The sequence below is a fragment of the Heliangelus exortis genome, chromosome 1 (genome assembly GCF_036169615.1).
Source record: "Heliangelus exortis chromosome 1, bHelExo1.hap1, whole genome shotgun sequence".
Lineage (NCBI taxonomy): Eukaryota > Metazoa > Chordata > Aves > Apodiformes > Trochilidae > Heliangelus > Heliangelus exortis.
In genome coordinates, this window is record NC_092422.1 from 83,484,064 (window position 1) to 83,507,907 (window position 23,844).

General features: G+C 40.4%; 1 protein-coding gene across 2 annotated transcripts in view; it reads right to left on the minus strand.

The window, feature by feature from the left end:
* Positions 1-23,844, minus strand: part of SRPX (sushi repeat containing protein X-linked) — a 47,785-nt gene that overhangs the window by 9,022 nt on the left and 14,919 nt on the right. Inside the window, exons 2-4 of one of the 2 annotated variants that reach the window (XM_071750846.1) lie at positions 12,466-12,525; positions 6,066-6,257; positions 5,314-5,490 (exon numbers count right to left, since the gene is read on the minus strand). In XM_071750846.1, the coding sequence (XP_071606947.1) occupies positions 5,314-5,490; positions 6,066-6,257; positions 12,466-12,525 (429 nt within the window). The remainder of the gene's footprint in view (positions 1-5,313; positions 5,491-6,065; positions 6,258-12,465; positions 12,526-23,844) is intronic. The other variant, XM_071750857.1, reaches the window with a different exon arrangement.

A 23,844-nucleotide genomic window follows, 5' to 3' on the forward strand; every position in this document is an offset into this window, starting at 1 on the left:
AGTCTAAATCCAGAGGGTCACATACTAGCTTTAAAAGTTAACAAAGAGACATCACTGCTCTTTACCTGTAATTAGAAAGCAATCCCTAAAACACCGCTTATATTTAAAGGGTGGCTTATCTTTTCATTTGCAGGCAGATACAAAACATGATCTGGCTTGTTTCTTAAAAAAAATAACAACGATAAAATCTTTAGGTCTTTATAAAGTATCGAATATACAAAACAATGCAATTGACCCTTATATTCTACAAGCAACACAGAATGTTTTCTACCAGTTTAACTAGGGCAAGTGCAGCCCTGCTACATCCCTTCAAATGTCCAATAGTATCCCAAGAACTTGGGATCCTCAAAAAACATCTTCTCTTTATTTCTACTATAAGAGCTTTCTTCTGATTCCAAACACTGCAGCTTTGTGAGGCACTTCCATAGGGAGAGCTCCCATCTTAATTTTGCACAGAAGTGGGTGGGGGAGACACAGGCAAGTTAAGTGTTGTACCAAAATTATTCAGGAAACATCAGGCATGTTGCAAATTACCTTACACAAAAGCTAATTTTTTTGTATTCTTTTGGTAAATAAACAAGAAAAATACATCTTCTTTATCTCCTTCTGTAGTATTGGGAAGAAAGCTGTTGATTTATTGTAGATCCTACTAGACAGTATGTGTAGCAAGCAAGAGTGGGTTCCAATGACAGGGAGTGGAGCAATGAAAAAAGGAGAATCCTCTAAACAACTTTTGAAGCATCCTGTACTTTACAAGAACACCCTTCACCAAAGATGCATAAAGCTCTTAGTTTTTCATCATGTTTTTTTCATTTTGGGAGTTCATTCACTCTTCCTTCCTTCATCTGCTATAGCCTGCAGATGAGCAGGGTTTTCAAGCATCCACTCTGTAGGGAGCACTTTTTGCCTCCTATCCTCATGCTTCTTACTCACACCCTTATTCTTAGAGTATCTTCCCATTATTTGTGAAAACCTGCTCACAAGGCAGCCAGCAAGAGCTCTGCCCTCCTCTGCAAAGCTCTCTGCTGTCAGTAACCCCTAAGTGCAGTTGAATAAGGGCAGAAAATAACCCAGCCTCACCAAGGCTGCATCTGGCTCTGGTTAGTTTACTGTGGTGACAGCTCACCATGGTGCTATGGACAGTCTACAGTAAATAAACATAATGGTGGGATAAAAGAAGGAACAGCATTTCGGGATCCAGTGTTTCAAGAAACTAATTAAGCAGAAAGCTCATTGTGTGCCGAGAAGCCTGGTTGGTATGAACCAGCTTGGATTTCCAAAGTCTAAATATAAAAAATGTGGTTACTTTGGGAACCAACTCACCAAGAACCCAGGGGTCAGACAGCCTTTTTAGCTGGACTTAAGAATTCCTGGAAAGGCTGCTTTTTTTGGTCATTTCAGCTGCCTCTCAGCATTCAATAGGCACTAAATCAACCCCATCAGAATAGCTCTGCTTTGAAACAGAGACCAAGAGAAAGCAGCTGTCTGCCAAAGAGGCTCTCCAACTGCAGTGCCCACTGGGCTGTGTTAAACCAAACAGTGCTGAGGTCTTTCTCTTTGTGCCCTTGCAAAAAGTTGCAGCCAACCTACAGCATACTAAGCACCTTGGCCACAGCTTGGCAGAAGGAAGGCAGGTCTAAAAAGACCCAGTGTATTTAAATGCAGAGGAGGTGACCAGAGGACATAAGGCAAATGCACAGTGAAAACACAACCCTTCCCTCCACCCACCCCCACAAAAAAAAAAACTTCAATAAAATCTATGATGCAAGCAAGGTGCCCACCTGCAGGTTAGAAAACTAAACCAAAATGAACCCCAACAGAGGAACCCACAGGATTGCTGATGGCTGGGGAGGTTTTACCAGGGGGAAAATCCATCCTGTAAGAGCCAGATTATCAGACTCTCATTTAGTAAGAATGCCTGGCCAGAGTTGGAGCTAGAACACATTGCAAGGTATCTGACTCTGTATGGCTATTCTGACGCTTTTATTCCAGTGTCACTACTAAAAATCAGATGAAAAGCCTTATTTAAGCTGTTTAGAAGGGCTGTGAATTGAATAGGTGAATCTCACCTGCGAGGTTTAAATTGTGGGCAGGGAAATGGAATTTTCATAAAAATTTGGTGCTGTTCAGCTACATTCTTGTGTATTGTTGGTTTTCTTGGCTACTCGGCAGCAAATGGTGCTCTGGCTCCATGTGCAGAAGTGGCATTGCAGACATGGCATCAGGAGGTGAGCCAGGGAATGCTAAATTTTAACTTTGAACTTTGAACTTTGTGGAGCAAAATGCTAAGATTTGAAATAGATTTTAGTTTAGTTTTGGTTTTTATTTTTAATATAGTTCTGGGACTGGCCATATTAACAATTTTGACAAAAAATAAAGAGCTTCTCAACTGCCTTTCTCTGAGTTTGTTAAAAGCTTACATTTATTTGCTTTTGAATTTGGGACTACAAGAGGGAAGAAACAGAGGGATGGTTTCTGAACGCCCACTGCTTGCTTATTCAAGAGTGGGATAGGTCAACAGTTTGCTGCTACATAAACACACTGCTATTACTGATTGCTGATGACATTAAAGGATGGCTGGAAGTTAGTTCAAAACTTTAGTCTTTAGTGTTGAAAACATAGAGATGAAGAGACTGCAATTCGTAAAAGGGGGAATGGAAAACATTCTCCTGCTCTCCCCATCCCCCTCCACAAGGCTTTGCTCTGTATTTCAAAAGATCCACTACCAGGGCCTGTGTAATTAATGACTCAGAGCACAAAGACTGTTTCAGACATCTGTAGCTGGAAGCTGTTAGTTAACTACCTATCAATACAGTCTTTAGGATGTGACAAAAGGATGACTGAGCATGGTGACAGCCATTTCCCACAGCTTCTGTTAAAAAAATCAGCAGAAAAATTAAACCTTTATAGAAGACAGTGATATTCTTCAATCTGCTGGAGGAAAATACCTATTTCAATCCATGTTACAGTGCATTAAGGATATAATGGAAATATTATTCAAGTGAATATTACCATTTTTAACTATCTGATAAACAATAGCTGTAGGTGATCTTTTTTAATCATTTATTCCAGCAACATGAAAAATATCCTTCTTCTAACATGATGGGGACAGAGAACAGAGTATACTTTGTTAGGACAGAATACTCATTGTCTGTAAGGACTTCCATAAGTGACTGCCAAAACATACCTGATTTTCTTTAACTGAAAAATATTAGTATCTTTTTCCCCCTTTTAATACCTGCCTCAGCAACGATGTTAGCCTTATGCCTTTCCCACATAGATCTGCACTACTCCACTGTGAGCCCCACAGTTTTGTGCAAAAATGCTAAACTGCAACTGTAGTACAAAAGGGTAAAGCCCCTTCTTTTCGGGAAGATTATAAATTCAGGTCTGCAATAATTTTGCCATACCTGATGACATCAGCTGTGGTGTCCCCAGGCCACTTCCCTCCCTATTCACAATGACATGAACATCACCAGCCCATCCCTATGACCACACGTAACATCCCCACTGCACACAGGGCAACTGATTTTTTGTAATGCTACTGTAAGAAATAAACCAGCTTCTTCACTGCTGTATTCCATTGCTCCTCTCACCTTAATTTTACTTCTCACTTGAATGTAAGCTGCTCAGCCAACTCTCTCCTGGTCACTGGTAAGCTTTCAGAGGCTACAGCTCACTGATGACTCTTCTGTAGCTACTGACTTAAAGCTCTTTCTCTTCCCCTCTGCAGGGGGTTGGAACTCTATGATCTTAAAGGTCTCTTCCAACCCTGAAACCCTGTGATTCTATGATTCTGTGAATTACACTAAGGGATATGTGTTCAGTTGCAAACTGCATTATACTGTTAGGGTCATGTCTGGTCACAAAAAAAATCTCTATCCTACCGATCAGGAGGCCAGAAGATAACCTTATTAAACAATTTGCTAACTGTGTAACTCCCTGTTTACACAGGAACTGGGTGCACAGAAGGTTTGAAGGAGTCTTCTCCATGCTGTGTGGTATTACCTGAACTTAAATAATAGTATTAGTGGGACTCGCAATATACCCTATGCAGCAACTATCCTGCATTTTTTGAACAAAAAAGAAGTGTTACTGCCTACTTAGCCTCTATTTTTGCTTACTCTGGTCTACAGTACAGCATCCTCTGTAATAAACACCCCTCTCTGCAAAGAGATGAGGTTCTGGAAGTGCCAGGAAATAGAGAGGACAACATTTTATTACTCCCAGACTTAAAAGGGCTTGTTTTTCTTATGCCCACACTACTGAGAAGGACCAGGCTTGTTTATGTAAATAAAAACAAGAGACACCACAAACAGTCTAGACCCAAGCAGTAGGCTAATTTCTACATTTATACAATGCCAAATAACAGGAAACCTAAACAGAAGTCTACAAACATAAACCATACTGAAGAAACTCCAAAGCCAGTCACTAACCTAGACTGAGCCACAGGCATTCTAAGGAAAACCAAGTTATCATACACAGAAAACACTGAGCACAAATACTCTACCACCCATGAGCTTAAATTACTGGTAGCCAATTCAGATGGCCAAAAAATACTTTCCTTTGTGGGTGGCTGCTGAACATTTTACCAGACACTTCCCAGAAAAAAAGAGCAGCAGCAGAGACCTCACTATCTGCTAGAATCTCATTAGTTGGAAGAAAAGTTAAATCTCAAGGTTTGTTTATCTCTCTTTTGATTTATGCATTTAAAACCAATTATTCCAGCTGAGGTTCCTGGGAAACCACTTACTATGTAATCAAAGCTGCTGGCATAACTAATGTGAACAAGGCTGAAATCCAGTTTAGCTCACTGGAACCATGCTGGTAACTACAGTCATTAATATTCCCTGGATATATTTGAAAACCATGATCCCAAGAATGAAAAATAATACAGGGGCTCAGACAAGAAGTTTAGTTTCAAACTTGTTCTATCTTTAAGTTGCAGAGAGTAGGGCAGACTCCAACACAGAGAACATGCTAGAATAGCAGCACAGTAATTGCAGACTACCAGCAATCACCCAGGAGATCACCAAAGGCTGCTATAAGCTCTGTAAAGCACTGAGCATTTACACCAGCCTCACCTTTATTGAAGTGGTAACGCTTGGAGCTGATAATGTGTGTTTAAGGGACAAAGTACTAAGTGACAGAAAGCCTTCTATATCCCTTCAAAAACTGTTCTCTGCCTCCTCAAGACTTCTTACCCCAGGAAGTGGATAAAAGACCATTCTGGAATTCATTTGGAGGACTCAGGCACCAGCAGGTACCTCAAAACACAGACCTCCCAGACTGCCAGCTCCCCATCCCACTTACCAACACAGGATGCTGGGCGGCCGCTCCAGACTTTGTTATCCATGCAGGTTACGATGCGGTCGCCCTTCAGCTGGTACCCAGGTGAGCAGTAGTACTCACACCTCGAGCCAAAATAGGCACCATCCAAACACTTGAAGCCCCCATTGGTCGGCATGGACAGGGTGGGGCAGCGCTTTTCTGCAATAGAAAACAAAGATGTCTGTTGTCCCCCTTCAGAGTAATGTTAGTGTGGGGTATTATACAGAAACAAGGCAGCAGCTAGCAAGCCGCGAGTGGGAAAAAGCCATATTCCACATGAGGCTTTTCAAACTGTTCTTATGAGCTGCATTTCAAATTTAATTCTACATACACAGTGGCCTAATGTAATATTATTTGAGAAAAATATGACAGGTACCTATCCCTCTCTTCTCAGAAAGTGTTCTACTTCAAGAGCCCACTTAGACACTTGACACAAAATCCAAGATGGGCAATATGTTAAAGCAGCTCTATGGCTCAGTGGTAAAATTATTCCCCCAAATCAAAATCCAACACTCATAAAGCATTCCCCTCTGTGTACTCTCTTAAGAGTATCTGTACCACACCATGCACCACTGTAAGATACTCAGCAAGGAGCCTATATACATATCCAAGTATCCTGTTAGTGTCTGATATGCAGATAACAAGCCCAAGATTACTGTTTCAAAGGCAAGTAAAGTTTATTGTCTACTGTATCTGAGGAACAAGCCTCACACACAGATCTCACAGCTACTTACGTTTGCACAGCACTTTCCCAGACCAGCGTTTGCTTGACTGACAAATAAGCTGCTGAGGACCATGCAGTTCATAGCCTTTTTGACAGCGAATATCACATCTTGTCCCCAGTACATTCTTGTAATATTCCCCCTGGGGTGTCCTGCAGTTTGCATAACCATGTTTCACCTTAATGGGGGAGCACCACGGTGTTTCTAGCACAGTGAAGAGAAAAACACTCATAGTACTTTACAAAATGGGAAAAGTCAAACACAAAATCACTTTATTCAAGGTCACAGAGAAGAAATTGAAAAAAGGGTCTTATTTAAAAAGCCACCAATCCTTAAAGTGGAAAAGTAACAGTTCATCAAGGTGCACCAAGTCTTACACACTAGAAGGTCAGCCCTGCAAAGATAGCACCTCTTTCTTATTACACACATCAAAGATTGGAGGGGTCTCCACTACATTTGGAGGGGTATGGAGTGTGGTCTATGCTTTATTTTGTTTATGGAATAAGTGTGCCACCATGTGGACATTTTGATGAAAACCAGACTTTTTTTCTACTCCAATTTCTCTTTGGTAACAAAAGTTTGCATTAGGGACACTTCTGGTCTATCTGTAGTTGTAGCCTTTACAACATTTACCCCTCACAACTGCCCATTTAAAATACAAAAAACTGCCATAATAATTTCTGCAGCAAAAGACAGTCCCGTGGCTGAATTCTGTGATAGCTTAAGCTCCGCCAGAGTTTGAAAGGATGTGACTTACATCAACCATCTTGCCAATATGTCATCCTCCAAGTATCAGAATTACCATTCAGGGCTAAAGTATTGCTCAAGATTTGCAAAGTTACTTCCCAAGTTAGCACCTAGGATGAAGGCTGAAGTAGAACTTGTGAAGAATGCAAGAATTCTCAGCAGCTGAGCCATGCCACACTGAAACACATGAATGCTCTTTTTATTGCCAACAGAATAGCCTTTGACCAGCAAATGGACACAATACCATTGCCTTGATTAAATCTGAAGGCAAGTGCCCAATCCAAAAGACTAAGAACCCTTGAGAAAGATCTGACCTTATTCCTCTCTTTGAGGTAGTAATTTCCAGCTTCCAAGTGCAAGATGCATTCAAGCACAATGCACATATTTGACAGCACAACCCTCTCACTTCCTATTATCAAATCCTTCAGAGGGTCTCAATGTTCATTCATGAGCAGACTGTAAATTTAGCACATATTCAGAAAAGGGAATGCAAGCTGCAGAAATTTAAATCCAATTATAAATGTTCTCAAAGGTCTGGAATTCATGTATTACACTCTTCACCTCAGAAGATGGGGGGAGGATGGATTGACCTAGTACCAAGGAAATCTAGCCTAAGGTACAAGAATCACTTTTTAGTAGCTCCTGGAAGCAGGGCAGTGACATGGATGGATGTGCCAAGTCAGAGGAAAGATGGAATTTGGTTGGGACTTCATGGCTATTGCTCCTACTGAACTCATGGGAAAACAGGGAAACACATGTACATAAAACTGAACCTTGTATATAACTGGTCAGAGCTACACTTCAAAATATCAAGGATAGGGGTACCAACTTTTTGTGAGGATTTAACACCATATTGTGATACTGATGAGTGCAGTATCAGATAAAACTTTCTCTTCCCAGCCAAAGCTTCAGAATCTATTTTAGCTTTGACAACAGGGTGTACCATGCTTTTTCTGCAGCAGGCAGCTTCTCACTAGGAATTGCCTATACATGGAGTGATTAAGCCCACTCCTCAGCTCCAGGATTTCAAAAGGATGTATGAAGAGGGAGCCAGGAAGGGAGGGCAAGACTGCAAGGCAAAAAGAGAAAATGACAGGCCCTGAAAACCTGTGTGATAGTGTGTGATATGGGAGGTACATGAGAAAACTTTCAAAGTCAGTAAGACAGGTGGTGGAAAAAACCCAAACAAAACACAGAGTTTTAGCCTTCATCCTTATGAAGTCACAGGAGATATTTAAAAATAATTTCTTGAGCATCTCTGCCAGATATCCACATCTGGCTCTTAATTCCTATAGTTATTGTATATATTTTTCTACAAAATATGGATAAGCTCATCACATAAACAAACAAAAATCAATACAGCCTGTTACATTTCTCAAACATGGAATATATATTCAGTGTACAATGTCTCTAGGAAATAGTTACACTTTCCCAATGAAAACTACATTTCGCTGTGCAGGTCCTGAAATAACCATTTAAGGACTAAAATCATGGAGTAACTGTCAATCAGTAGATCAAGAGCACGTTCTTCTAGACTACTCTGTTTCTGAAGCAGTCATATTTCTGACATACTTATTTTTGTATTTCACCAATACACAGTTGCATAGGTGGTATTATTCCCAGTGTCACTAAGTATGCATTAACAGAGGCAGGAGAAACAAGCAGTCCAAAAAGCCAAATAAATACTCCATTATTTACCTTATGGTTATGAAAAGGTAGTTTGGTGAAGAGTGGTTTCTGTTTGAGTTTTGTTTAAGAACTATTTCCTACCCTTCACCTTAATCTCTATCCCATAGTTATGAAAAGACATTAAAAAAACTAAACCTACCAACTGACTTGGACCACTTTGCTCACACTTCTCATGCTTGCTGTGAACAGAATTACAACTGGGAGAGCAAGTGGGGAGTGTGAGCTATCCAGAATAGAAGTTAATTCATGGGAATTACACTGAAGCAATGAGTAATGATAGAACCCATCTCTGCAGCCTCTTTGGCTGCCTACCTCACTACCACTGTTGCAGTCTAAGGCACCACATCCAACCACTTTCTGGAGAAAACCACTTATGTTAGATTCACAAAGACACTCTCTGACTCATTCACCTCCTGGAGAAATCCTTTGTCTCCTGAGTTAACAGCAGCTTTTCTATAAACAGTAGCTTTTCTACAATCTCCCTTTCAGAGGTCCCATACCCCAAATTTCCAGCTTCTTCACCTCATTTGTTGTTCTCATGCACTGAGACCCTAAACTTCTGTGTTTACTTTTTTTTTTTTTTTTTTTTTTTAATGGCTGTACGATCGCCTTAACTAAGGAATACTCAGTTTTTCTGCAGAAGGGTTTAAACCTGAAGTTACCAGGAGACCACTGACTGAAAGGGCACAGCAAGGGGGCTGAAGAATCAGCCAGGCTGAGCTTTTACCTCAGCCACCTTGGTAATACTTTAGCTCATCAGTTCAAAATATTTATGCCTCAGGTCTTCCACATATATAAAGCACATGGCAGGTTTCCTTTGTAAAGGGTGTTAAGACAAATAGACTTTGCAACATGATGAAGAGGCTAACAGTAATTAAGGAAAAGCTAAAGCAGCTGTTTCAGGCATTGCAAATTGAGTTTTTCTGCAAATTTTTGTGGCTTTACAAACACCCTTGTCTTGAGGAAACTGCTGCAGATATATCTATTTAAAAAGTGGCTAACAGCTCACAAGTGCAGCTTAATGCATAAACTGAATACTGAATAAGTAAAAGCCCTTCCTGAAGTGTCATTGCAGCTACGGGGGTCTACAGAGAGAAACAGAGGAGGGCTCCTAGGGGGGTGTAATATGTCTTCTACTGGACCAAATGATACCATCATAAAGAAAAACAAAACCAGACATGCTTTTGGATGCAGATAACTTGAAAGAGCTTAGGAGGAACATGTGTTTGATCTAAAACATTATTATTCTTAGTCTAGAATGGAATGTGATTAGAAGAAGGTGGGTGAAGAAGGGTTTATAAGGGAGCAAGTATCTGAGTTATACCAACTGATATCACTGAAAAAAAAACCCCAGCTAACTTGAAAAGCTTATTTTCCTGAAAGCAGATCAAATGATACAACAAAGTTTTAGATCAAAGTTTGTTTATTTTTAAGTGAAGGCACATACTGGCTTTCAAAGTCTAAGAAGCTACATGGAGTATTTCTGGAGAGTATTAGGGCTGGATGGGGCCCCAACAGGTCACACACTGTTCCCTGCCAAAGGACAAGATTGTTGCTTCAGGCTGTTGCTGAAGGCTTTGGGAATAAGAAAAGCTACAGGTTTCCCAGATACCTCTTCTGGAGCTTCACTATCTGTACTGGGCTCTGTTCACTTTGTTTTAATTTTTTAGGCACCAAGACCTATGTAGCTTTTTTTTTATCCGTAGAAATTTTGTGACATTCCTCAACAATACAATAGCCTGCATTATCAGGTAATAGCAGAATACTTCTGAGACTCAATCCTGTTTGAAAGCACTGGGAAGCAGTCAGCAAGCAGAAATGGTTGAAGCCACAATGCTGCCTCTACAGCTAGGGCTACCATTTGACCATTGCAGTATTTGAGAACACGTACTAGGAATGAGGATCGTCAGAACAGTGGCACTAAAGCCATGACGAACACAGGAACTGCTGTATTTGGAAAGCCCTTTCTCATCAAATATGATCTGAGACAGCCATGCCAAGTGGCAGGAAGGAAAGCATTTATCTAGAGCATCATTTCCCCAGCCCCTCACTCCTGCCTCAGCTGAGCATTTCCTTCACACGCAGCATACAAAGTGACTGGGGCTCTACTGTTGCTTGCTGGCACGACAGCAAACAAAGCTGAGGGTTCACCAGGGAAGAAGAGAAAAAGTCTTTAAAAATGCAGTGGGCACAGAAAGTCTCAGTGAACTTTCTCTGGAAAGCTGAGCAAGATGAAAAACATCCAGATAAAGACAAAAGGATTTGGTAGGAGGTCAATTCCCTCCCCAACAAACTGCAATGTTTTGTTTGCAGATGCCAAGGAGGATGAATTTGTGTGGTCGCTTGCATTGTTTAGTGAGAACATATGCAAAGACAAACCAATGCTGCTTATGCATGTTGACATCACTTAAATAAATTTAGTTATTTTTTACTCGGAAGATTTATTTGCTGAGGAATGGGCCATACCCAAAATGCTGGACTGCCCATATAAGAATTAGCTATGAACATAGCTACTCAGCCCATATTTCCTTTCTTTGTCTTTCTCCACTTCCTTTGACCCAATACCAACATATTTAGGAATGCTAATGCAGTGTGAGCCTTTTCCACTCCAATGGTTTCTGCTCTTAAGATTCACATTGTGTGATCTTCAGCTTTTGGCAGCAGTGCTTCCAAACTTTAACATCTGTGTGAAAGGACCACTGTGTTTCACTTACCCAGGTGGCATTTTGGCTGACATGAGTCTAATCCATTTGGGATTGCAATATAAAAGGAAATTACACAGAATTTGCATTTTAACTACTTGCCTGCCCTGGCATGAATTGGCATTGATTTCTCTTCATGATCTCTGAAATTCCTTTTCTATGTGTCTGCAGAGGGCTACATGTTAAAAGGCAGAGGAAAATGAGTTTACCTAAATAAATCTTTAGAGAAATATTTCTGCATGTTTTTGAAAGCAAAATTTTATACTGCAGTATTTTACTGGGAGGGACATAGGACATTTATGAAAGCCATACATAGCCATAGCATCTGTGGTTTCCTCTTGGTCATAAATGTCTGAACTACTTCATGACTTACCTAAGGTCCATTGATTCTTTGCAGCCAATCAGTAACAAGAAGACACCAATGCCCAGGTTTTTTAAGTAATCAAAATTATTACTTTAAAATTCTATCATGACCACAGATTAATTTACTAAAAAGAAACAAGTTACCATTTAAAGAAGCAAATTAAATACTAAATTTCTTTACTGTCCAGCCCTCCTCAGCTTTGTAGCTGGAGAAGGGTAGAGGAGAGGAGAGGGGAGCTGGAGAGGAGAAGGGTATGAGAAAGAAGCAGACTTTCCAAGAAAATGGACATAGAAAATGGGAGATTTACTGGCAATGGCAGAAAACTTCTCCATCTTGCTGACTTGTAGATTAATCTATAATAGGAAAGAAAACCTGAATTTGCATTATAAACTTGTCATTCCTTTTACTCATTCATCCAGCTACATAATTTGTTTTTCAAATACACATGTTCATTTGTTAAACACACTTCACTTGGCACTTCAGGTCGCAGGTTGACCTGAAATGTAAGCAATTTTGCAGGGAAAGAAAGTCATGAAAATCAGGTTATCTTGCATGTACATACATTACCATCAGGCCCACTTTTTAAGTCAGCTTATCACTGATGGTTTTTTTGGGATGTATGAAGAAGAAAGAGAAGCTCTTCCTAGATTTTCATGATTTAACAATCAGGTCTTCCAAGAGCGAAGACAGTGCAAAAGTTACTTACTCAGATGTATAAAAGAGTGGTGATCAGTGCTTGGTCGAATTTCCATTGTTAAAAAAACCCCAGAAATTAAATCTTGATCTAAAAATCCATGAGAAAAACTATGGAGCTGGATCACCAACATTTTATAATCCATAAAAAGGAAAAGAATGAAGCTTTCCCTCAGCAATCAGCTTATCCTCTTTAGTATATAAGCAAAGCATTCACCTTTATATCTATTGCGTGCATACACATCTTCATCATCTTCAAGGGGTGAATATCCAGATCCTACAATACAAAACAGAGAAAAAAACTGCAGCAAGAAAGGAAATATAAATTAAGAATAAAAGAAAGCTCTGTGAAGAGGCATGCAAGATTAGGCTGCAATAATCTATGCAGTGCCATCAGCAGTGATTTCTCTGAAGCTCAGATTCATAGCAGACCCAATTTATAGTGAATTCAGAAGGGACAACTTAAGGTGATAATCAAATGAAATAGTGTCTCTTTCTCAGTGCTCCTAGGGCAATGCTGTGCAATGCCACATTGCACATGTCAAGTCACAGCTCCTCTGTTACAGAAAGCCCACCTACCATGAAGTTGATCTATTGAGCAGAGAGAAGAGAGGAGGTACAGGTGAAGGGCCACATCAAAGGTTTCACTATAAAGTGGTTCCATAGTGTCAGTGGCTGATAAGAGCCATCAGGCCAAACAGCAGAAGTAAAATGTGCATAACCAAAGAACAACGTTCTTTTACAACCTGTATGATCTTTGAAGCAAGAACAAAACATGGAGGAACATTACTTGCAATCACAAGTTACACTCAAAGCAAAACCACAGATTGATATCAAGCAGTCTTCTGGGGTTGTTCAAAATCCAGACACAGCATAGTTCTGTACCTTTAAAAACCTGTGCAACAGTTAAAAGCTTAAAATATAGAAAACTATAAAAACCAGAAACCATTTGGAGCACCACCATTCAAGTAATTAATCAACAAAATACAGCAGTTTGTAAAAAAAGCCTTCAAAATATCCTTAAGCAACATTTTTTTAAAATCAGCAGTTTCAGAGCATGAAGTCTACTGTAAATTCTAGATAAGTTTTTTCCAAGAAGAAGGGATCACACAAATCTCCCCTCTGAGAAATCTTTCTAAAAGCCTTCCAGGCAGGTACTAAGGACGCTCAGCATTTTACTACAGGAGCTTCTCACACATAGTATCTTGAATGACAGCTATGGGGATATTTCATCATCATTTCCTCATGTCTGAATCCATGGTTGGTACAAGCTGGTGTTAGGTTAAATTAAATAATTCAGGCACTTCTATAAGCTACTAATTTCATGTGCAAAGCACACTATTTTTCTGTGGAAATCAAACATGAGAGACCCTAATGTCTTAGGATGATTTAGCATAAGGATGCTACCAAAACATTTTTATCTGTCAGCATCTGTCAACAGATTCCACTTCTCATAAAATAAACAAGCAAACAAAAACAAAACAAACAAAACCACCACCACCACCAAAATAAACTGTCAACAAACCAGTGTAACTTCTTACTCTACCTGTCTCAGGAAAACCAGGATGAGAAACCCAGCCCACATGTCTGCTGCTGCTCCACTGGAAGTGTTTTAGTGCATGGGGTCCATTGCAGTGCCTGCCCCAGCATAATCATCATCAGCACCAGTGCCCAGAAGGGTTGAGGCCACCTGAAGACAAGACACTGTGCATCTCCCCTGACCCTTACTGCTGCATTACCAGGCTGCAGCCATCAGTAGCACCTTCTGGGTACATGCAGCAGACATGTACACTTCACATCGGACCAAAATCTTGCCCTGATTTTGCAGCTACGTGAAACATTTAGGCTCCTGCATGTGAAAAATCAAGAGTTGTGTTCGCATGTACAATAAAAGTAGCAAAACCCCAGAGAATTCACTTGGGGCCTGATTCAAAGCTTGCTGTTATCCCTGGGAATCCTTCCACCAGGTTTCAGAAAGCTTCAAGCTGGGACCTGATTAAGTGTACTACTGAACAGCTTTTTTCCTCTGAAACTGGTGGCTTTAAATACAGCACAGGCTTCCCATCACTTAGGAGCCTTTTATGTGGATTTCTTGTGTTTATCGCTGCAGTTGAATTTTTGATGACTAAACACTGACATCTGAGAAACTTCTCAACACAAAAAATGTTAAACTTTGTTGCACTTGAAGTCTTACTGTGTAACATAAAGAGCAAGCTGTGATCCCTGAGGGGGATCTTAACTAATTACTCAGTTTGAAGGTTATAATACTGTTACTCAGTGTCACCACTCCTAATTGTCCAAATTTTAGTGTGCAGAGACTTTAGTGCTTTAAACCAGTAAATATTAGAGCTATGTGGGCTGTTCTGTATTTACCTTTCCTTAGACAAGAAATGATGAAATGCTTTTGAAAGTCTTCTAAAAGAAATTGGCCTTAAAATATTACTCACTAATCTTGCCCTGAAACAAGGCTCTCTGCGCTCATGGAATTTGACATCTCCCACTTCCAGCTCATTTTTTCTAGCTTGAAATGAGAAGACCTGTCCTTACCACCCCAGGCCCCTACTGCCATAGAATCACAGAATGGCTTGGGTTGGAAGGAACATTAAAGACCACAGAGTTCCAACCCCCTGCCAGGGGCAGGGACACTCAGCAGCCCACCAGCACAGCTGCCTCACTTCAGCAGACTGACCTGGCACCTCATTTCCCACCTGTGCCACCCCATAAACAACCTGGAGAAAATTGCCATTTTATCCTTCATTTTCTCAGCCACAAATCAAAGCACTTCTGCTTCGCATATGCACAAAATGAGCTAGCGAGCCACATAAGGACAAAGCATTGTTCTGCATTCCAAGTGCTAAAATTGTCACAGTACAAAAAGTGGGTACTTGAGGAAGAGTGACAAGGACAACAAGCTGCATAGCAAGTGCCTGCAAAAACTAGCACTTTGTTCTGGCAGATGACAAGCAAAATAACATGTGAATTTAAAAATTAATCTATTATGAGATTAATCTATGGAGTCAGACAACTCTATTTCTCTTAGGAAGAAAGACTTCTTCATTCACAAAATAATCACTATATTTTTGTAACCGAGGGATGCATAGAAAAGCTCTCTTTACATATTATTTACATTTTATTAGGGCATAGAGTTCTCATGAAACTGCACATAATCTAGTAGAAAACATCTAGCAGTGTCTGCCACCAATAGCCTGTTCCAAATTAGTAATTCCAGGGACACAGCTGCCAGATGGGGCAGGAGGTGCTATGACAGCAAGCTGGCAAGCCTTCTCATGAAGTAAAAATCCTCCTACAAGAAGAATTCATTATTAAGAGAACACATCTACTTTCAGTGTTCTAACTGGCAAGCTAATGGGACACACTCAGACACGGAACAGTTACCCATTCACACAAAACCTAAATCAGACCATTGCAGGATTAATTTTGCCTGTGTTTTGTGGTTGCCAAATCCACTCCAAGTGTCCTGATACCAGCCTTCAAGCCAATTCTCATTCAGCAAAACACTTTTCAGTAACTCCTGAAGTGGTCACACCAGCCTCAGAGAGATTACTTGTTTAACCCTAAACCCACTCAAAACTGATTACAGATGTTTATGTTCAGCATCAAGCATCTGATGAAGCACTCTGCTGCTTTGGTACCTCAACCTAGGCCCAGTAGAGGATGCTGTACTCAGGTCCTTATCATAGCTCCACTTCCACACTTACAATCCAGCAATTGCTCTCCTGGCCAGAGGCCTTGGTCAGCTGGAAAAGAAAGGGAAGGAAATGGAGCATACAGCTGCATTCATGAATGAGCACAGATTACAACAACACATTCACATTTGCACGCAATACAATAAATACACACCACCAGACAGGCACTGAGCAACGTACTTGATGTATTTTTTGGATGTGATGGCCCTCACTGTTTGCCTGTTTGTTAATAAGCCTGCAAAAGCTCTGTTTGCTACACAAGAGCAACAATCAATTTGTGTGTGCTGAGCCAGAGAAAGAAGACAAATAAATAAATGCCATCAGTTTGCAAAGAAAGTACTACGAGGACTTCCACTGGCCCTCAGTTTTGCTCAGAAAGTGCATTATTCCTTTGTGAACTGCAGATTGCTGAGCAGATAAAGAGACTATTCCAGACAAAAAGATCCCAAACTTCATCACACTTGTCAGACATACCAATTCTGGCCATAGCAGACAAAATTTCTCTAATGGGTAGGTAACCTCCACAATCACACCTGTCAGATGTTATATGGTATTAACCTTTAATTGGAAAACAATATTTCCATTCCCAATTACTTCCTTAAAGTATGGAGTGGAATCCAAGCCAGCTGGTAGCCAGTCACAAGTGATGTTCCTCAGGCCACTCCTGTTAATACCTTTATCAATGATCTCAATGAGGAGATCAAGTGCATGCTCAGTAAGTTGGGAGTGTTGATCTGTTCAAGGGTAGAAAGGGACCTAGACAGGCTGGATCAATGGGTTGAAGCCAACTGTATGAGCTTCAACAAGGCTAAGTGCTGGGTCCTGCAGCTTGGTTGCAACAAGCCCAGGCAACAGTAGACTTGAGCAAGAGCAGCTGGAAAGATGCCTGGCAGAAGGGGACCTGGGGGTGCTGATCAGCACCTGGATTAATATGAGCCACCAGTGTGCCCGGGTGGCCAAGAGGGCCAACAGCATCCTGGCCTGTATCAGAAATAGTGTGGCCAGCAGATATAGGAAGGTATCACCCCCTTGTACTTGGTGCTGGTGAGGTCACACCTCAAGTGATGTGTTCAGTTCAATACAGGTAAGACATCAACATGATGGAGCAGAGAGCAACAAAGCTGGTGAAGAGTCTGGAAAACAAACCTTATGAGGAATGTGTAAGAGAACTGGGTCTGTTTAGTCTGAAGAGGAGGCGGAGGGAGGAAAAGCTCATTCCACACATAATCTGTCCTTCAAAACAGTAAAGAGTGCTGGGAATTCCTTCCATATTCAAACAGCCTATAATTTTAAGCATATGTAAGAAGAGGATGACTACTTTCCACCAATAAGTCTACATCTAGATTTAGTTTCTCCAGCATTTCACCTCAGAGTTTTATACTTGACAGTACCTGAAGACATACTAAATATATGAACTTTAAAACTTAGCTTTATGTGCAGCAGACTGTAGAGCTTCTTGCAGTATGGCAGGGCTAGGTCGTATTAAGACTGCAGAAATCTGGAAGATGTACATGAGGGGCACAAGAGGCACCAAAAATGGTCTCAATCTTCACATTAGAGGGATTTATTTAGTATATAAAAATACTTGCACTGATTTTATGATGTGAATAAAAATGGAAAGCCAGGTTTTTCATCTCATTCTTTACTGGTTGAACATTATGTTCCAGTTCTGCAAAGCTCATGCTTAAATGCCATTGGCTTTGGTGGGATTTCAATATTCGTGTAAAAACTGCCAGCACATTCAGGTTTTTTATTGCATCTGGTCTTTAAGGCTTAGAAAATAATACTACCATCTTTGTTTTATTATAGTAATCAAAGCAGAACAAATAGCAGAGAAAGAGCTGGCAAAATCAATTCATAAATAGCCAGAGATACCGATTTGCTTTGAACCTTCCAACAGATGGGTTGATATAGAAATGCAACTGCTATTAATAAACATGCTTGAATGTAGATAATTTAGTGGCAGTTGCTCATATTAAGCAGTCTTCAACATGCACAGTAACTCAAAATACACTATCTGTCCTCTTTCCTCAAAGAATGTTCCCACTTCTCAGCCTCCTGCTTGACTCAGTATTCCCACCTGTCTTTGCAATGCATGGGAAAGCAAGTTAAAGTGCAGAAACTCAACAATATTGTATTCAGCAAGAGTTGTGCTGAACTGAGAAGCAGAGCAAATCAAGATGGTCATGGCACGTTCTCAAATCCAAACACAGATCACTCATCCAGACCAAGTTAATAATACTACGTGCAGTTTAGTAGCCCTTCCAAAGAGGTTTTGGTACGTCCCTGTATTTATACACACTTGGAGAGCACAGACTTGAGTTTCCATGCTCACCCACAAGCTCTGTGTCACTGTTGTGCTTCTATCCCTTGCAGGTGTAAGGTCTTTGAGGCACAGAAAGCAATCCCATACCAAGAAGATTCCCTCAGGGCTACACACATTAATTCACTGTATCTCAGTATTGATTAAGATGCAAACTCCATGTTTTAAAGCACAGGTTTTAACTTGCATCAAGAGAGATGCAAGATCCCATCAAAGAACCATTCTTTCAAGTCTTCATAATCAAAGCAAAACTGAAAAACAGAACAGACAGCTTCAGAAGTAGCAAGTTCAAAAGAGGCTGGGGATGAAGTTTGCGTGTCAGCAGTAACTCATACTTTGTGAAATAAAACCATTCAATTACACACAAATATCCCATCTGATTAGGAAAATGCAGGCACATTTTCTTTTCCTAAAAGATTATCTCTTCCCTCCCCCTTTGCCATCTCTGAGCCAGCGTGACTATGAAGAAACTTTGCAGCTGACACCAAGCCACGAAGGTGTTTTAAAACATATTAATTACATATTAAGAAAACTATTGCTTTATACAGAAGGCAGCTAACAAAATAAAACTTGCTTCCTGTGCTGGCAAATAGTGTGTGGCAAAGAAAATACCACCCCTGGCCTAAGATATCTCATTCATTTCACTGAAGTCATACCCAGAAGCCAGAAGCCATGCCCACCCAGTTTACTCTCATAAAAAACAGTGGTGGGATGGAAACTGCATGTACACAGAAGTCAGTGTCAGTCCAGAGAAGTTCTGTAAAGTACAATTCAACTCTGCTTCCTTTTATGTACACATGTAGATATCTTAGATACAGCAAATCCAAAGCAAAAGACTTTCCACCTCTGATTTTGGTTTATTTTTCCCTCTCCCAGACAGGCAATAAAAATTGAAGTTGTTTCAGTGGCTCCGAGTCAACCCAGGCAGAAGTCCTGTAATGCAGCAGTCAAGGGAAAAGCTGGCAGACTTAATGGGAAGCTACAAACACCTCTGCCAACATGCACACACAGTCCAGGAACCTTAGTGCTGTTGCAGGCTGCTCCCAGATATCCTGCTCCATTGCAAATGCATTTGCTTTCACTGCAATGGTGTGTTTGCTGGTAGGATGGACAGTGTATTCAAATACTCCTTGCAGCAAACATGCATAAAATCACTAAAGGTCTTGGGTAAGTGTTTCTAAAATACTATTTACTTGAGGCTGTAAAAAAACAATATCCTCCATGAAAATTGTCCTTTTATTCAATGAAAATAAACGAGGCATTTCCAGAATTCTAATCCTGGTTTGCTCTGGATTGCTCTTGTGATGGAACATTTGGAATGATTCAAAGGGAAGTGAGGATTTCACCACATTCTGCTTAAAATGCAATTTCAGAGTTGTAAAATATATATACATGTATACTGCTGGTTTTCAAGAGAAAATCCATTTAAAGAAAAACTAGACAAAAAGGTGAAACATATAGATGAAAGGACTCTGCTATGGAAATAAAGTGGTGATTCTGTGGGGAAAAAAAAAAAGCAGCTGAACAGGCTAGCAAAGATATACTTGGAAGTTGACATTGGATACATCTTCAGAAGAAGCATTACTCATCTTCTGTGTTGTCCTTCATTTCCTCTATAGGCCCTTGCTTGCTGCAGAGTACAACCCACAAGGTACCACAGATTCATCGAGCGGATGGGCTATGAGGGCCAAATAGAGAGCATGATTCTAAGAGAAATGTCTGAACATTACGTACATGAACAGCACTCTCATAAAATGACACTTTTCAGCATTACTAGTGAGGGCTTCTTTTGTCTGGTCTCATTGCCAAATCGAACATTTAAATAACTAGATGCAGAGAAATACGAAGAAGTTTGTTTTCATGATTTTTTAAACCGTCACGAGAAAGCTCAAAAGCATCTGCCCTCCCTTTTAAAGTGCTCCATCTAATAAGGATCTTGCAAATAAACTGGAATCCAGCCATGCAAAATAAAAAACCCCAAAAGACGTGCAAACAAAAGAAGTCCCTAAATATTTGGAATGGCAGTTTGTTATGCCAGGAGACTAACAGGGGGGAGGCTGGAGAAAAATGTTTCCTTTGTTCAGTTCAGACCATAAGGAACTAAAAGTTTCCTTTTTGCTTAAGGAAATCTCCAATAGATAATGCTAGAAAAACCTAAGGGCAACATGTATCTTCATGATCAGGAACAGTCACACTACCACAGACTGTTAACAAAGGATAAAAAGTGTCATGAAAACTAAAATGTAAGTCAGTTCAGCAGGAGAACAGGTATATTCTTTTATCAATAGGTTTAAGGAGGGTAAACACACTGCACTACAGCTACAACAGGCACAGCTATCGTAGCCTCAAACTGCATAATAATGTATTTGCTATTCTAGGCACATACGTGGTCTGAGCCAGAGGTTAAACATATCAGGAAAGCAGGGCTTAGATTATTTACAGCAGCTATGGGATTGTGCATGGAAAATACAGACAGCTCTGCAAAGGCTGTCCAGATGTTGCCTGTGGTCTGGACATTTGCAAACAGAACGAGTTTCCTTATTGCTCTCACACAGTATCAGCCACCAGTGATACTTGGCTACAGCTAACCCAGGGCTCTGTCCCCTCCTAGCAGTCATCCCACTTATTCAACACTTTCCTCAGGGTTCAATCGGACTACAATAGCCCAGTCTACTTAAACATCAAGTTCTGGGTAATTAAGGAAATTCCAGCTATATTTTAACCCTGTCCTCCATGATCTCCACCTGCCCTCTGTTTTCTAGGCTTGCTTCTCACAGCACTTTTACTGCTGACATGTTCGGTCCTTTTCTCAACAGCCTTAGCTGAGAATTGCCCACTTATATCCTGCTAGCAATCCCTTTTCTTCTGCCAGAACTTCAGAGATTGCATGACCACCTAGAGATGTGTGACCATTGCCCAGAGGCACTTTATTTCCAAAGCAGCTTTGCTAATGGATTTTGCTGACATTTTTGGACTCATGAGGAAACAACGGGTTTGCAAAGACGTTGACAACTTTCACCTCATTGAGAGAAAGCAGCACAGGTCTGCAGACACAGGTCAGCAGAAAGAGGTCTGCTGACAGCATGGTTCAGGTGTGCAGACCCCTTCTCATTCAGAACATCTCGACAGCTGGGATGGCTGAAGCCCTCCAGGAGAGGGTAAGTTGTGAACAGCCACAGTGACAGAATCTGCCTCCATGCTATCTGAAAGTGTGAAAGACTACCTCAGGAGTTAGGATGAAACCCTCTTCAAATACACAAGCTTTAATGCTGCAGTGGTTTCCATCCTCAATGGAATGGCACAACTCCATCAGGACAGCAGATCCTGTGGCACAAACTCTTCTGGTATAAAGGGCTTGCACAGGCCATTTACACCTTCTGTGCTAAGCAGAAACAAAAGGTTGGTTGGGGCTTTGTTTTTTAGATAGTTCTCATGAAATTCAGAAAACTGAGTTTGTAACAGATGACACCTGAATTACACATAAAGCCCTATACCAACAAGGTATGTCAGCAATTTCTTCAATGGGGAGAGGATGGGAGGAGAGGGTATGTTGCATTAGATTTACTAGAAGGCTGCAAGGAAAAGGAAACTGGGACTCTGAAGAGGCAAACAAATACTACCACATACAGATAAGGCTGTTACCTTTTAAGATCTGGAGAAATAATTCCTGTGACCACATCTCAATATGCTTTCTTTCCCTTATACTGAGATATTATAGGGTCTTTAATGTAGGCCTGCATTTTAGGAACAGACTGAAACAACAGAAAAACAGGAGACCACCTATAGAAGACCAATAAGGGACTGAAAAGAGGTGTTACTACTACTAACTAAAAAGGATGAACTACTAGTAACTGGTTAATTAAGTAAAGAACATTTAAGTTGAAAGTCTCCTTACTGACAAGTTCCAGTGGACTTTGGGACAACTTCTCAAAGGAAGAGATTCAAAATTAATCCAGATCTATTCTGAACTGGTGACTGATGGAAAAAAAAATTTTGTTGTTTTTTTATATGCTGACAGTAGAAACTGACACATCACTGTATCTAACTTTTAATACTATGACACCAGATACACTGCTTTCCTCTCTTTATCCCCAAGTCACATGTTACTTTTGAAGTTCTGCCATTTTAAAAGTATTTTTCAGATTTTATGAGGAAACTAAAAGAAAAGCTCACCAGGAAAAAAAAAATCAGCTTGAAATATCAGACACTACACCAACACTTGAAATCTCCCATCATGGGTTGCCTGTAACCCACAGGAAACTCTGACAAGTTCCTAGAAAACAGGGGAGCAGAAAAAAATGAAGTTACTGTAATACACTCTTGCTTTTTAGGAAGTGGAGTCACACTGTGTCAGAAGCAATACAGAACTACTGCAAACCCTATGCTGGCAGCAGTTCTCTTGAGGACTTCTCCTCGAAGAACCTCTCCCCTGCACACCTTTTCCTTATCTTCTCTGCTTAAGTCACAACTTTTAAAAACCTCAAATGTATCTTCTGTTGTGCCTTATTGCCCTCAACTGGCTCAATCAGGACTTCTGCCCAAGTTAGCTTTAACTTGTCAGCTTGCACTTCCTCACTCGTTCCTTTCTTGTGAGTAAAGATGACTGCAGTCCAGAAAAGCTCTGTCACAGCACACTTCATCTCTCACTTCCAGGAGAGCAGCTTCCTTTCAGAGAAACTGGAAGCATAAACATTGGTTTACAAAGTCCCTGCTCTAGAAAACTTGTAATTTTATCCATACATCTGCAAACACCCTGCAAAGAGATGAAAGCATTAAAAGCTGTTGGTATTAGTACCCGAGGCCCTTCATGGAAGAAAAATAGACTTCTAAGGACTTCAAGACTACTCATGCTTTACTAGTGTGAAGCAAAGGTAGTGTGAAGGAAAAACCCCAGTAATTACACCAGGGAGGAAGAGCAGAAGGAACAACTCAGAGCCACATAGAGCAGTCACCAGGTCAAAATCTGAGCAAAGATAACTTAAAATTCAATGGCAAGTTAATCAATTGAAAAAAAAAAGTAAACAACTACTCTCAAGATGCAGGAGGCAGGAATGTAATTTATTTTTGAAGACTAGATATTAAAAAAAGCCTCAAAGAAAACAGTATTAAATATGGAGTTCATAGCCAAAAGCACAGAAGTTGTACGCACCAACTGATGAGAACTAGCTTGCTCATGTTGTTTAAAATAATCAATATTAGTCATATCCTAAAGCAGATTAAAAGTTCTTTGCTACAGACTGCATACAAGAATGCATTTTGGATTTTAAAGAAACATTTGAGATACTCCCTCCAAAACCTTCCTCATTTTTCATTAATATTCATGATAGTGGCAACTCCCAATCTGAAGGATATTGTCCAAGCTCTCATTTCCATTGAAAAAAAACAGATAAACAAGTTTCCTTCTGAACAGTGTTTACCAAGGTCATTTTTAAGGATATTGCATACGATGCTGCAGTTTCACTACCTAAACATGAGTATCACATGAATATTACCAAAAAATAGGCACAGTACTAATGGCTTTTGATAAAATAGACTTACCTTTTGGGGTTTCTTCTAAACTGTATCT